This window comes from Condylura cristata, unplaced genomic scaffold, assembly GCF_000260355.1.
Source record: "Condylura cristata isolate star-nosed mole 26May11 unplaced genomic scaffold, ConCri1.0 scaffold00007, whole genome shotgun sequence".
Taxonomy (NCBI): domain Eukaryota; kingdom Metazoa; phylum Chordata; class Mammalia; order Eulipotyphla; family Talpidae; genus Condylura; species Condylura cristata.
The window spans coordinates 54,114,280-54,129,423 of NW_004567108.1; the positions used below are offsets into that span (position 1 = coordinate 54,114,280).

Genomic DNA, 15,144 nt, shown 5'->3' on the forward strand with positions numbered 1-15,144 from the left:
AGCCCCAACCCTTGCTACTTGGAACTAAGTGATGTCGGGGCACAGGGGTGGAACTGAGGGGAGCTTCCCCTTCCTTTCCTTAGCAAACTTCCAGGTGTGTGTCTGCCAGTGCACTATGTGAGGCTGAAAGGGATTTGGGGGTTCCAAATATATAACAGTTGTATATTAGCAAATCCCCAGATAGAACTTGGAGGAAAGTTTCTTTCACTCTCCTTGCTCTAGCCTACTTGTCTACTTGTTTAGACACAATTGCACCTATTCCTTTAAGAGCTTTAGACTTAACTTGCTAGGTTAGAGTGCGCCAAGTTACAAACTCTCTGAACAAAGCCAGACTTGTGGATACTAAAAATCAAAATTTTAGCCTGACCTTTAAAAAAGGAAGCAGGAAAAAGGAGATGGAACCATTTAAGTTATATCAAAGAGAATTTAAGTTGTAAGTTACTAGTATTTCTTTTTTTTAAGATTTATTTATTTATGCATACAGAACTGGGGTACAGGCCAGAGGTGCAGGGGTGTTGAGAGGACTCAAACAAGGTGGGGAGCAGAACAAACAGATCAACGAAGGATGCTGCTGAGGGGAGCAGCGGGAGGGTCAGGAGAGGGGCTGCTGTGCCATGTGGGTCACCTCCGGGGATGGGGATCGAACTCAGCATTGAAGCGACTGAGGCCAGCTTGCAGTGCTGCCTCTGAGTCCTTACCCATTGTGCCCCCAGGGAGGGCCCGTGTAAGTTACTAGTATTTGAATGGAGATTGCAGTTGAATTTGAACTGCAGGCAGGAATCTATAATATAGGCACTTAATGTTTGATTGATTGACTCTTCCTTTGTCCTCCTTAAACTTTACCCTGAATAGATTCTCTAAGTTGATTATCAGTTTAGTTTGTCTGCTTTTTGAAAGACAGAACATCATTTTTAAAGGACAGATTTCACATATATAAAGGACAGATTTCACATATATATAATAGTCATATACATACAAATTGGAATTTTAAAGTTTCTCTTGACAAAAAATCGGCTTTGGCGTCAACAGGTGGTTCACATTCCCTGGAGAGAACTGGCTGGCACAGGCCGTGTCCTTTTGTGAAGTTCTGACATATTAACTACCCAGCCCTTGCAGGTGTTTATTTAGGGACCCCAAGTACCATAGTATTTGGCTTATATTATTGAACAAAGGAAAATTCTGGTTAATCTCATCTTCATTTCTACTGATTTACCCATTTTACCAAGATGGCAAGTTTGTCATTTTTCCTATAGATTTCTCCGAAAAATTCACCATTGAAATTTTAGCATCCGTTTTCACTAAGGTTTCCCTGTTAAGGCTTTAGTTTTGCCAATTCAAATGATGTTTCACAGAAAGTCCTATGATCAAGGTGCATGTGTGACCATTTAGTCTGCTGGCCACTTTCCAGCTGTCCAGCAGCAGCTGCCACAACTCCTGCAGGAAGAGCAGGGAGCGGACACAGGGTAATGAGGGAAGTGCTGCCAGTCCCAAGGCCAGTGTTTGCAAGGGCCTGAGTCCTGGCAGACTGTGGAACAGAACACACAGAATTGTAAATGAATAGCTGGTGATGCTAAGAAAGGCAGCAGAAACCCAACGTTAGCTCTTGGGGCCAGTTAGCTCAGGGGAAAATCACATTGTCTGAGAAGCTCCAACCCTTGCTACTTGGAACTAAGTGATGTCGGGGCACAGGGGTGGAACTGAGGGGAGCTTCCCCTTCCTTTCCTTAGCAAACTTCCAGGGTGTGTGTCTGCCAGTGCACTATGTGAGGCTGCAAGGGATTTGGGGGTTCCAAGGAGGGGAGCAGGGAAAGAGCAGGTATGTGGTGGGTGAGTGATGAAGAGGGAAGTGGGGAAGGCATACTGACTGGTGCAGGGGAGGCAGTAGAAGTAGCCTTGGAAATTATTGCAGTCTTGCGGAGGGGCAGAGACTCTGTCTCTGTGCCAGTTTGGGGCTTTGGGAAAAACAGTTTGTTCTTCCAGGTATTAACTTTATCTCAGTGGTATCTTAAATGGTCACCTTGATGTGATGGATCAGTAATTGTCATTCTCAAAGTGTTCTGAATAAACACAGGAAGCAGCTTATTTAACATGAATTAAATGCATTGGAGCCTACCCAGGCCTCTCTCCTCGCATGCTGACGTGGCTGCTGCTCCCAGAACTCAGTCCATAAACATGTCTATCATCCCTCCTCAGTGGCCCAGAGCCAGATAAAGTCACAACATAATCTTGGGTTTTGTAGGCTTAACTATTTCTGTTGTATAATAAGACGAAGACTTCATTTGTGTCAAGCAGAAGCACATTAGATTTTACTTCACTGAGCCCCCAAACAGTCCTCTGACAACCCATTTTCTCACAGTAGGATGGCTCCTTATTACACAGGTAATTGCTTAGGACTTACAGTTTGCATCCTAGGAGAAAAATTTTATCCTTTGTCCCTAGGGAGGATTACAAGAGTATGTATTTGTGCTTTGAAGGTGGTTCCGCAGGGTTAGAACTTTCTACTTCATGAGGGGCTTGTAACCTGCCCTTCAATTTTTCTCCTGGTGTCACCTAAATAATTCATCCTAGATGCCCTAGATTTAGGGCCACTGTTAAATGAAGCATGTAGATTTTGATTCCAAAATCCAGTTCTCATACCTTGTATACCGTGTAGGTATACCGTGTAGGTTTTTTCCCTATATCTACAGCAGACTGATACAGTATCATATATTTCAAATCTAAGTCCTATATGGACATCTTTAAAGAACATTCTTTTTATTCTCGATAAAAATGTTAAGTTGTGGGCCCTCCCTGGTGGCGCAATAGATTAAAGCCCAGCACTGCCAGCAAGCCGCAGCCCTTCAGTGCAAGTTCGGTCCCCAGATCCCCACTTGGGAGGTGATCCACATGGCTCAGCAGACCTCTCCTGTCTTGCACACCACTCCCCTCAGCAGTGTACTTTGTGGGTCAGCCTGTTCTGCTCCCTACTCTGTCTGGTGATTCCTCTCAAGGCACCGGCACCTCTGGCCTGTACCCCAGTTCTGTATGCATAAATAAATAATTTAAGTTGTGTTACTGTTACTTGAGATACAAATATAAAACCAGGTATAATCCCCTGGGGTATAAATGAAAACAAAATTTAACATTAATTTACAGAATAATTAATGTTAAGCAAAACTAATAGCACCATCCTAAAACACAGCATTGATTCCTCAGGTGCAGTTTTGAGTTTGATGGGCATACACACCATGCTCAGAATGAGAAGCATTTTTTCCCTATAACTCTTTTCTTCTTCAACCATTAATGACATAGCTTGGCCCCTCCCTTAGCATGATGCATTTTGAAATTCCACTCTTCTTTTCTGATTGCCTTGAGACAGTGAAGGTAGTATCCTACTTAGTAACAACACTACCATAATTTCTATGTTTTGAGTGTCTGAAACAATGACACAATGCAGGTACTTATGGAATTTTACAGGTGTGACAATCGCTTTCATTAGTAAAATAGTATACTTTAAAAATTCAAACTCGGCCCTCCCTGGTGGGGCAGCGGGTTAAAGCACAGCACTGAGAATCTAAAGCCGCTTCCGCATGAGTTCGATTCCCGCCTGCCCCGGAGGTGACCACATGGTGTGGCAGACCTCTCCTGACCCGCCCGCTGCTCCCCTCAGCAGTGTACTTCGTCGATCTGCCTGTTCTGTTCCCCACTCTGTCTCTGGTGTAGCCTCTCACCGCCCCTGAGTCTCTGGCCTGTACCCCAGTTCTGTATGTACAAATAAATAAATCTTTAAAAAAAAAAATTCAAACTCAAAAAAGCTTGTGACATAGTGTTGGTATTTTCCCAAGGAAGATTTTTTTTAACCCTAATCCAGCCTAGATTTTCAGGAAAAAAGTGAATAAAGAACATGTAGAAAACTAGCAATTCAACAAAGGGTGGTAAATCCCCCCCCCCCAAAAAAAGAGGGCTTATGAAAACAGAGATGGACCGAATTAACCAAAACTTTAGCGTCACACAATAACAGGAAAATAGAAGTTAAGCATTAAGTTGTAATAGGGTTAGAGAAATTTTAGAAAATAGGTCAGTTCCTGAAGAAGTATACACCCAAGGCTAAGAACAGGGAAAAGCAAGTGAGGTAACTGACATGAATAGCCCAAGTGTCAGGTTTCACTTTGTGTTTATTTAAAAATCATGGTTTTATTCATCACTGATTTGTTGTCTTAACTTTCATTTTAAAATATTTCATTAAGCGGGCCCTCCCTGGTGGCGCAACAGCACTGTGAAGCTCTCTGCAGTCTCTGCAGCACCAGGTCAACCCCCTGCCAGGGAGGTGACCCAGATGGCTCAGCAGACCTCTCCTGTCTGCCCACTGCTCCCCTCAGCAGTGTACTTCCTCAGTCTGCCTGCTCTGCTCCCCACTCTGTCTCTGGTGAATCCTCCCGCCACCCCTGCACCTCTGGCCTGTACCCCAGTTCTGTATACATAAATAAATCTTTAAAATACTGCATTAGGGTAGTATTGACCTTGATTACGAATTGTGCTGGCACCCTTCTACATTTTGTGCTTGAGGCTAGTGCCTCACACTAATCCTGGCAGTGAACCAGAGGGTGCCCTGCAACTGAAAATACAACCTGAAGCCACATATGGCAAAAGAGAACAGTCTTAAAAGAATGTGACAGTCCCAAAATGTAGGTTATTGACATACTTGCATCGGAACAGATCAGTCAGATCAACAGAGGTAGGAAAGATGAGAGCAATCCAGCTAATTTTTTCCCCATCGTTCCAGAAGGCACAGAGACCTGATCCTGGACGACCCCTGTCGCCTGCTTTGCCCTGGCCTAGGACGCAGGTCCCCAGTAGCCAGTGCGGTAGGCGATTGGGGTCAGCAGCTGGCCTGGTGCTCCGCCAGGGAAGTTCCGGGTGGCGTGAAGCAGGTGGCACAGAAGACTCTGCGCTAGCGGGCGCGTGGGCAAGAGTGCAGCAGTCGCCACCCTGGACTGCATTGGCTCCTTCGTGTGGTCCTTACAGTACCCGCACGGCTCCTCTGTGCATGTCTTCCCCTGGTGCCGCACCAGCAGTCACCTTCCACGCGAAAAGCCGCCCGGCCTAGCCAGGGCCGCCCAGCAGGCTGCACCAGGGCAGAGCTGGAGTAGTGGCCCAATGCCACGCGCATCAGGCACTGCTGGCACCCGCTGCTCTGCACCTGTCCTGCCCTCTCTCTGGGATCTGACTTCAACTCTGGCTTGGGCTCCCGCACCTAGACTCAGGTTCCTAGGCACTTCTGCTTTACGACCACGTTACGACAGATACCTTAGCGCGACAGCCGTAAAGCGGCATGACGTCTTGTTTTTGCGCGTGCACGTGCGTTTTGAGATGCCAGATTCCTGCCCTTTGCGCACGTGCGTGCGTGTGTGTGTGTGTGTGTATTCAATGTTCTGATATTTCCTTAGTGTTTTTTTTAGTTGAACATATTTTTTGTCTATGTCTTAAATAAGTGCACTTGGGCTAAATTTAACTGTACCCCACCATAATAAAGTAGTACTTCCATGGCTTTGGGATATTTTTGATTTCTGCTTAAACCTGTGAGCTGTATGTGAGTTTCAAAAGAAATGTTTGTGAAGTTATAAAGATATGGTAAATTTAATAAGTTTGCACAAAATTCTTTCACAAGAGGGTGAGGTGGGTTTGGTGATAAAACTTCCTGCAGGAGCCAGGAAATTGTACCTTTTGGTTGGGAACTTTTGCGAAGGTCAGAGTTCCCTTTTTGTAGCTGCTGGGTTTGTGTGTGTGTGTATGTGTGTGTGTGTGTGTGTATTTTGAAGATTTATTTATTTATGCTTACAAGAACTGAAGTACAGGTCAGAGGTATGGGGGTGAGAAGACTCACCAGAGACAGTGCTGGGAACAGAACAGGTAGATTAACTGAAATACACTAAGGGGAGCAGAGGACAAGGCAGGAAAAGTCTGCCATGCCTGCTGGTGACCTCCCTGGCAGGGAATCAAACTCATGTCACAGTGGCTTCAGATAGCTTCCTATAAGTGCTGGGCTTTAAGCTGTTGCACCACCAAGGAGAGTCCTATCTACTGTTTTGTTTTTTTTTTTTAAGTGGCTTTCCTTAATATGTTAGAATTGCAATTAGACATTGTAGGTGAAATGGATAATGTCTTAGAAAACTAAGGTATCAAAATAGATTTGATAAGTTATGGAAAATCTAACCAAAAACCTTTAAAAGAGATTAAATTGAAGGGAAATTGGTCAAAGGGCTATTCTAATTAATGAAAACTCACAGTAGCTGAAGATTTGGCCTCATTACTCTTACTCATTACTCTTGCCAGAGCATGGCGAGCTGAAACTGGCAGGCTGCGTTGATAAAAATACGAAGGTTTTAAAACAAAATTGTTAGCTTTATGACTGGCTAAAAAGAACTTAAGACAAAAATAGCAAACTATAAGGCAACATGAAATAAAGCTAAACAATAAACTATCAATTAGGAGAAAAATTTTTTTAAAGATCTATTTATTTATGCATACAGAACTGGGATACAGGCCAGAGGTACAGGGTTGGTGAGAGGATTTACCAGGGGAGAAGAACAGGCCAACTGAGGAAGCACACCGCTGAGGGTAGCATCGGGCAGTTCAGCAGAGGTCTGCTGCGCCATGTGGTCACCTCCAGGGCAGGTGGGAATCGAACTCATGCTGAAGTGGCTTTAGCTTCTTAGTGCTGTGTTTGAACCTGCTGTGCCACCAGGGAGGGCCTTGCACTAAGAGTTTTATTAAAGTTTTTTTTTCACTTTGTCTTTATGTAGCTGATGGCAGAATGTCTTTAGAGTGTGAAAATTGAGGTTCTGGGGTAACCCCGAGTTTGAACATTAACAGAAGTATTGTTGAGAAATGGAACTGTCATTCACTGCAGGAGGAAGTTGGTGTAATCATATTGTAGAGCGATTTGCCAGTATCAAATGCAGTTGTAGGCACAGGATTCCCTTCCTTATTCCAATTTTAGTGCTCGCGCTACCAATGTGAGTGTATCCTACAACCTAGCAATTCCACATAAAGTGTATTCTTCTAGAACAGGTCTCCAATCATGCTCCAGGAGTAACATTATCAGCATCAACCTGGAAATTGTTAGATTTGCACATTTTCTGGCCTCACCCCAACTGTACTGAGTCAGACATCTGAGATGAAGGTAGGATTAATAGCAGGTTCTGATTTAGGCTTTTCAAATAATGCTAATGCCTATTAAAGTTTGGGACTTCTCACGCAAGTCCCAAGGAGAGCATAACCCAGTGGTTTAAGAAGCGTCAGTTTTTCTGGATTCCAATCCCTTTCCTGTCATTTGTTGTGGGGAAGACAGAATGTGTCTCTAAAGTAGTTACACATCTACAAAGTGGAAATAAATGTAGTACTTTCTGCACATAGTTCTGTGAATGAATTAATTCACATATTGTGGTTACATTAATGTCTAAGCACACAATCAAATGTAACTTATTAGGATGTTCATTATAGCCTTGCTTATAACATTAAACTACTGGCAAGAAACTTCTTAAAAATAAGACTGAAAACAAATATGGACAAGAATTAAAATTAGAAGTTGGGGCCCTCCCTGGTGGGCAGCAGGTTAAAGCACAGCACAAAGAAGCTTAAGCCACTTCCGCATGAGTTCGATTCCTGCCTGTCCCGGAGGAGATCCACATGGCGAGGCAGACCTCTCCTGACCCGCCCGCTGCTCCCCTCAGCAGTGTACTTCTTCAATCTGCCTGTTCTGCTCCCCACTCTGTCTCTGGTGAATCCTCTCACCCTCCGCATCTCTGGCCTGTACCCCAGTTCTGTACGAATAAATAAATAAATCTTTTTAAAAAAATTAGAAGTTGGATCCTAGGCATACAGGTATTTTTAAAGTTCTCAGTATTTTCTATTTGTTGAAATATTCCACAAGCAAATGAGAATAGGAGTAATGTCATAAATCACCTTTTGGTGTCAAGATATCCACCCAAGAGTGTTATTTTAGGTAAATCATGTCTTAAAATGTTTCAAAATTTTGAAAATTGTCCTTAGGAAGAAGTTCCTGACAGGTATTCCCGATGTAAAATATGAAGCTATACTGTCCCAGCACATTTTTCAATCTTCTTCCTATCACTTGCGCATTGTTATTCTCTAATCCCAACTAAATTTGCACAAATCTTTTTCTACTTTATTGACTTCACACCCATGCTCTCCTCTTTATTTACTGCCCTATTCAAATTCTATCCATCTTTCAAGCCCCTAGCTCAAATGCTACCTCCTTATTTAAAATGTACCTGAATCTCTTATAATTTATCTCTTCTGCCTCAGTGTTCCAGTTTCCTATCATGCAGTACTTGCCACCTGCCTTATGTGATATGTTTTCTCCCTACTTTATTTCACACTTCTTTAGAGAAGCAGATCATCTCAGGTTGTAGATTCTAGAAAGGAGTCTTTATTTTCAAAGAATCTGAGGGAGATGATAATCAGGGCCCCCCACCTCCAGTCTTATCTGGGCCCCTGCAAAACTTTCCATCCACTGGGCTCTTGAAGACAGACCATAGATTTCAGGGAATGGCTGCTGTTCTCACATAATCACCCTTCCAGGATTTCCAAGTAAGTGGCATTTTTGGGGTGATAGCACTCTGGCGTGCCTTTCCCAAAGCAGGCATCATGACAGGGTTAGGAAAGGGACTGGGGGTGGACTCAGTACAATTTCACAATAAGCTTCAAATCCTGCCCATATGTGCCCTTGGTTTCTTCCATCTTATCTAACCTACTCTGCAAGGTTTTTCTTGTTTTCAATTTTTTCACGCGTTGCCCTCCAGGAGTCCCAAATTCCATTAAAACACATGTATTTTTGTAAACTCCAGTTTAGAAGAAAAATAGGTTCTTTCCCATGGATTCCTGGCCTTACAAGATGTTTGTTTGCACCGGTGGGTCCTCTTGGTGGGAAGGTTTAACTTCCTTAACCCCTTATCAATTTGCTTCTCCAATCAAGTAAATATGTATCGAACAAAAATAACTTAAATGCAAAAGAAACATTACACCATCCCCACTTTTCAACCTTATCGGCTTCTCTAAATCTCACCTATGTGGAAATCTAGATCACCGTTGCTTAGCTTTTGGAAAAAAAAAAAAAAAGAGGAAATATTCCGACAGGAAGCTGCATCAGACTACCACTAGGGGGCGATGTCAACCAAAAGAATCTCACCACTGCCTTCTTTCCCTGGAGTTTGCTGTAGTTTCTCCGCTATTTACTATATCCAAGAGAGTTTGATCTCGGCGATTCTTCACGGCCATACTAAGAGCACCAAAAGGGCCTGCCAACAAGTAATGAATGGGCTTGGTATATGCCTCTTGTTTTTTGATCATTTTTTCTGACGATGTCAAGTGATCGTTAGGTGAGTCCATTCTACCTTTAGATTTGAAAAAAATAATCCACTTTACTAAATGCCTTTCTAGTTTAAAACTATTCCTTGAGTTGATGTCAGCACTCCAGTAACTCAAATTTCTAAACACGCCGGTTTGTCTAAGATTCGTATTCCCACCATGCTTCTGAAAGCCCATTTCGTATTATATAGCTCTTGGGTCACAAGTAAGAGCAGTGGTCCTTGTATTAGTTCTTTGAAACTAGCAACTCTTTTTAAGTTTTCTACTTCTAGCGTCCAGCATTAGTGATTGACTAAATCAGAACCCACAGACAGAGATTCCTGCATACTAAGATGGATGATGAGTGAATGGATATAAGCAGGAATGAACCTAACCCTTGTACAATAAGCATCAAAATGTAGCTAAAGAAACAATTTTAAGATATAAATACATTAATAAGGTTAAGGATGACCAGTGTTCTCCTACAGGACTTTCAAGAAGTTGTAAAAATGAACTTTATGGCATGTTGAATTAAGTTTTATGTATAATGCAGTGGGTCTTTTTTTTTTTTATAGCATCTTCACAGAATTGCACATCAACACCTGTAAGTCTGACATGTTCCATCAGCCCCAAAGAACCCCTGTAGATGTTAAATCATTCTCTATTCTCTACTTTCTGTCTCTATGGATTGTCTATTCTGCACATTTTGTATACTCCAGCAATGCCCAAAGAACATGAAAATGTTAGCATGGATAAAATTCCCACACCCCTATCTTAATAGCAGCATTTTCCATAATTGCCAGATCGTGGCCCTGTCTCTACTTCCTTGTAGTCTGGGCAAGTGTCCATATTTCTCCAATTATCCAAATCCTTCAGAATTTAGCCTGGCCCATCCCTGGTGGGAAATTTCCAAACTTGCGCCAGTGACTCAGGCAGTCACTGTCATTTTTACTGTATGTGTGTGGACTTAGAAATAATCGCCATTGTGGAGTGTGGAAGAAAGAAAAACTATTTTTGAAATAAAAAAAAATTGAGGATTAACCTAGAAAAGAATCATCTGGTAGGAAAAGGGTCCCAGTTAGCAGATTTCTTTGGACTTGCCCATCTTTTTTCCCCTCCCCAGGTAGGATCCACATTATATCATGGTGGGGCTTCTTAGTTAAAGAGTCAGATAGAGAAACAAAGCAATCATTTTTACATCATGTGATAATTTCCCAACATTCTGGCAGAGTAAGGTATGCATATTTGAAACTCCAGGAGATCATTATGTTTGGATAGATGCAATCGGGTTGAGGAAGGCAAGTACCTCACAAGATAAAAATCTGTCCTAAGGAAATGTTTGTGTTGGACACAGATGTTTGTTTAGGGGGAGAGCAGGTCCCGGTAGAGCTTCCGCTGGCAGTCAGAGAGTTCTTGCTGATGCGGGCAAAGGCCAGGGCTGACTGCAGGGCACTGACTCAGCCCCTGTAGGACTACCTTGCTTTTGTGCTCAACCTGCTAATTTCTTTCACGTACACACTGTCATTCTCACTTGTTGTATCTGCAACCTCATACACATTGTTGTCTGCAGTTTTTCTCATTTTACACCTTGTCTTGAGTCTTTGAACTTCATGTCTATCTCCCCCAACGGAAAGTACTTTCTAGAAGGTAGAATGATGTCTTGCCTGGGATCTGCACATACACAAAGCCCCCAATTAATGTTTGCGCCTTGTTCCAGGGAATTAACATCCTGTATCTCCAGAATCTTTAAGAGTCAGGCTGCTGTCTACAAATAATCAGATTTCACATTTTCTTTCTTTTAGCTATACTTCCCATTGTGTCCAGCTGTTGCACGGAGGTTTCACATAATATTCCAAGAAAGCTTCTGAAAAGAGTGAATATGTTTTGCATTCAGAGAGCTGACGGGGATTGTAACTTGGAAGCAGTCATGTGAGTGTGCTTCAGCAGGAAGGTCTAAACTTACGGAGTTATCTTTTCTCTGGCCTCATACACACCTTGCAAATAATCATCATAGAAAGGGACATTAAATATTCTGTCTTCCTGGTCCCCCAAGTGCATACACACCCTCACTGTAAAGTAGGCCCCCAATTCCATGGGGAATGTGTTCTAACACCCCCAGTGAATGTCTGAAATCACAGATAATACTGAACCTTCTATAGATGATGCTTTTCCCTCCACATATTTATGATATGGTTTCACTTAAAAAGTAAGCACACATGGCCCTCCCTGGTGGTGCAGCGGGTTAAAGCACAGCACTGAGAATCTAAAGCCACTTCTGCATGAGTTCGATTCCCACCTGCCCCAGAGGTGACCACATGGCGTGGCAGACCTCTCCTGACCCGCCCGCTGCTCCCCTCAGCAGTGTACCTCATCAATCTGCCTGTTCTGCTTCCCACTCTGTCTCTGGTGAAGCCTCTCACCGCCCCTGAGCCTCTGGCCTGTACCCCAGTTCTATATGCACAAATAAATAAATCTTTTTTAAAAAACAAAGTAAGCACAACAGGGGATAACTCAAAATAGGACAACTGTGATGATATACTGTAATAATATAGGCAAAACTGGTTTCTTTTTCAAAATATCTCATCTCACATAATAGTTTTGAGCTCAGTTGGCCTTCCATAACTGAAGCCTCAGAGAGAACCTGTGGCTAAGGGGGGAGAGTGTCCAGAGCCCCCACACTAGTCCTCTGCCCCATCCTGCAGTGCGGTGTGTTTGTTCCATCTAAAAGCCTTCCTTAGGGGACTGTTAGCCTGACAGAGGGGCACCCTGGACTCCCCAAACTTGCATGCTCTGAAAAGATCTGGCCATCATGTGCACAAAGGCAAAGCACACTGTTCATGTGAAGTATGCATAGAGAGAAGACAGGATATTACCCAGTTTCCCAATAAAGCACCCCAGCTATCCATCTCTTGTGGGCACATGGCCAGCCAAACCAGGGTAGGAGCGCTGAGGCTCAAAAGCTTGCCACAGTCTAAGGCCCCTTCTTTTGGGGACCCATACAAAAGGGATTGTGAAGCAGGTCCCAGAAAGCTGGGACAGGAGACACCATGTTCAGATAACGGTGGTCACTGCCCGTCTCACCACGCGTCTCTGCACTCTCCCCGCCGTGTCTCCTCCAGGCACTACAGGGGTACAGCCAAGATGCAGAAGTGCTCTTTCTTCTTTCCCACAGCCCCCCTGCCTTGTGTTATGTATCTTCACCCTCATCTGGCCTTCAAGCTCCACCCTTAGTTCAGTACAGAGAACACGGCCCCCCTTATGGGGGTGTCTCTGTAATAGGACTACGTGTGTGACTTTCTAAGCAAAATAAAGCATACTTTAAGCAAGTGAAAAAAAGCAAAAGGTGATTCTTATTTATGAGAAGTGCTTTTTTCAAGCAAGTGCCTGGGTTGCTGTCATTTTTACTTTCTAAATTCATTAATAGATAAAAGGTATATCTCACATGCATGTGAAGCACAAACACCCTTCTTTCCTTTTGATTCTGGGCTGTTGGCTAATGGTGAGCCCTAATACCCCTCCTACCTCCAGCCCTGGCTCAATGATTCAGTGTCTCAATGGTGTGAATAGCATCTGTATTTAGCAAGCCTGGATCTCGACAACAATGTTGCGAGGAAGACATAAAATATCTCCCTGTTATACAGGGGAAAGCTGTGACCAGAGAGGTCACATAGTTCACTTGCTGACAGTGATGGCAGGAGTGGGATGTAAACCCAGGTCTCTTCTTAGAATTCTCTAGACCTTCCAGCTCTCTCAGAACCATTGGTAGGACTAGCCATAAAATGCTCTTCCAAAATTCTGCATTCAGCACCTTCAACACGTGCAAAGGTGTAGAAGCTGCTCCTTGCAGTGCTGGTCTTAGCACCATTATGGCTCCAGCTGATACTGAGCCAGTTGACTACAAATAAGCCCTTCCCACCCCCCATTCCTTCACCTCCTTTTAATACTTTCTGCTGATGTCCGTGGACCACAGGCAGCAGTAAAGATTCAGTCTCATGGTGCTCAGATTTAGGACTCAGTAAGTAGGAATATGCTATGTCTAAAAGTGGGAACTGCCCGTAAGTCGCTAAGTTTTTACTTCCTTGTACTTTCTGTCAGTGATTTTTTTTCCCTTCTTGGCAGCTTTCATACCAAGCACAGAAGATTCTGTGTCAGCCCTAACAGACATGTTCGGCAGTGGATGAGAAAAAACACAGTCAAGAAAATTATTAAAGACCATATTTGCTATGAGAAGAAACACCATAACAAGAGGAATGGTAGAAAGGCCCACAGGAAGGAAAATTAGGTCCTTGGCTCTAAGGCGCCTTACTGAGGTCTGCAAATGAATCTACAAAGAATACTTCTGAGGTGAACTTAGCCGTGGCGGTTGTTCCTTTACCTGTGAGTGTTCCTTAGTGGGATCCAAGAGGGCAAAACACAATCTAATTTTGTATAAAAGAACTATTATACAATTTGCAAATGTGACCATTAATAAATGAAAAATGAAAAGGTGAGACACATTTTAAGAGCACCATGCAAATATAATTTCTAAGCTTTGTTATAAAGTTTACCAAAACTACAGAGAAGCTGAAAGAATGGCAAATGTTTTCAGATCCTTCACTTAAATAAATAATGGTTAATACTTTGCTGTTTTTGTTTTCTCTGTGTTCCCTCTGTGTGTATATAAAACATTATATAGATATAATTTGGTTTTTGTTAAACCATTTGATAATTTACAAACATGATACTTCTCGCCTAGATTTCTTTAGTGTTACAACTTGGCATCCCTCAAAAATAAATATTTTCTTCATTATCACATTGTCAACTTTATGCTTAAAATATGAACAATTATGTCCACATTCAAATTTCCCTGCTATTTCCAGAGAATTCTCTACAGCTGTTTTCAATCAAGTTTCACATTTTAAAATTCATTATATTCCCTTAATATCTTTTAACCTAAGAAATTTCTCTGCTATTTTCATTTTTCCCTTCTTCTCTTTTTCCCCTTTTCCCCCTCCCTCCTTTCTTCCCATGGCGTGGACTTTTTAAAAAGAGCCTAGGCCAGAACCTTTCCCACTTTCTGGATTCATCTTGTGAAAAAGTAATATAGCTGGAGTCATTTTAAAATGGGGCCAAAGCATTCACTGCAGAAAAACTGCTTTTTGAAACTGGGTTAGACGTCTGCTCTGGGTCAAGCTGCTACATTTCCTGGAAGTCAGTAAGAACAAGAATATCCCTTTTGAAAAAAGCCTGCTAAAGACGAACTGTTACTTTGTGACTCCTCTACCTGTCAACTTGAAACCGGACTACCTGAGTATTTTTACCTTGTGACACTTTTACCTATTACTTCATCCTTCCTTGCTTTCTAAAAACCCACCTGCCTTTTGTTCCTCCTGTTTTGATTTCTGCCTAAATCTATACGCTGTATTGCAATTCTCTATTCCCAAGTGAGTACATTGCAGCTTGTCTGCTAAGCTGCTGTCGTCTTGCTGCTAACCTTTATGTTCTCAGACTGGGACTGAAGAGACAAATTCTGACGCCTGCTCATCACCTCTGAGGGTGCGGTTCCCCCACTAGGCTCCTGGTCCCTCCGCTTGTGAACACCTCACAGTTGGGAAACCTCCGCTCAGAACAGAACTCAGCTTCCCCTTTGCGTCCCCCACCCGTTTGAGATTTTCATTCGATGCAGCTGCTACAGAGATTTTCCCTCTAATGAGTCTTTTCTTAGTGGCTCTTAGGATGTTTGCAAGTATTAGGTGGAAAGGATAATTCTGTCCAAAGGCTCTTGGCTTTTCTGTAATTCTAAAAGTTCTTCAGCCCC

At 42.9% G+C, this 15,144-nt stretch overlaps 1 protein-coding gene across 1 annotated transcript; it reads left to right on the plus strand.

The window, feature by feature from the left end:
* The first annotated feature begins 2,359 nt into the window (after positions 1-2,359).
* On the plus strand, positions 2,360-13,629 carry CCL28 (chemokine (C-C motif) ligand 28). The gene is made up of 3 exons (XM_004678470.1): positions 2,360-2,378; positions 11,150-11,276; positions 13,467-13,629. Exons 1-3 carry the CDS (start codon positions 2,360-2,362, stop codon positions 13,627-13,629), a joined length of 309 nt encoding a protein of 102 aa, XP_004678527.1.
* The last annotated feature ends 1,515 nt before the right edge of the window (positions 13,630-15,144 follow it).

Excerpts from the sequence above, each read along its gene's own strand:
- CCL28 (XM_004678470.1), top strand. Across the intron at positions 11,277-13,466 it reads TGTAACTTGGAAGCAGTCAT|CTTTCATACCAAGCACAGAA; the intron begins GTGAGTGTGCTT and ends CCTTCTTGGCAG.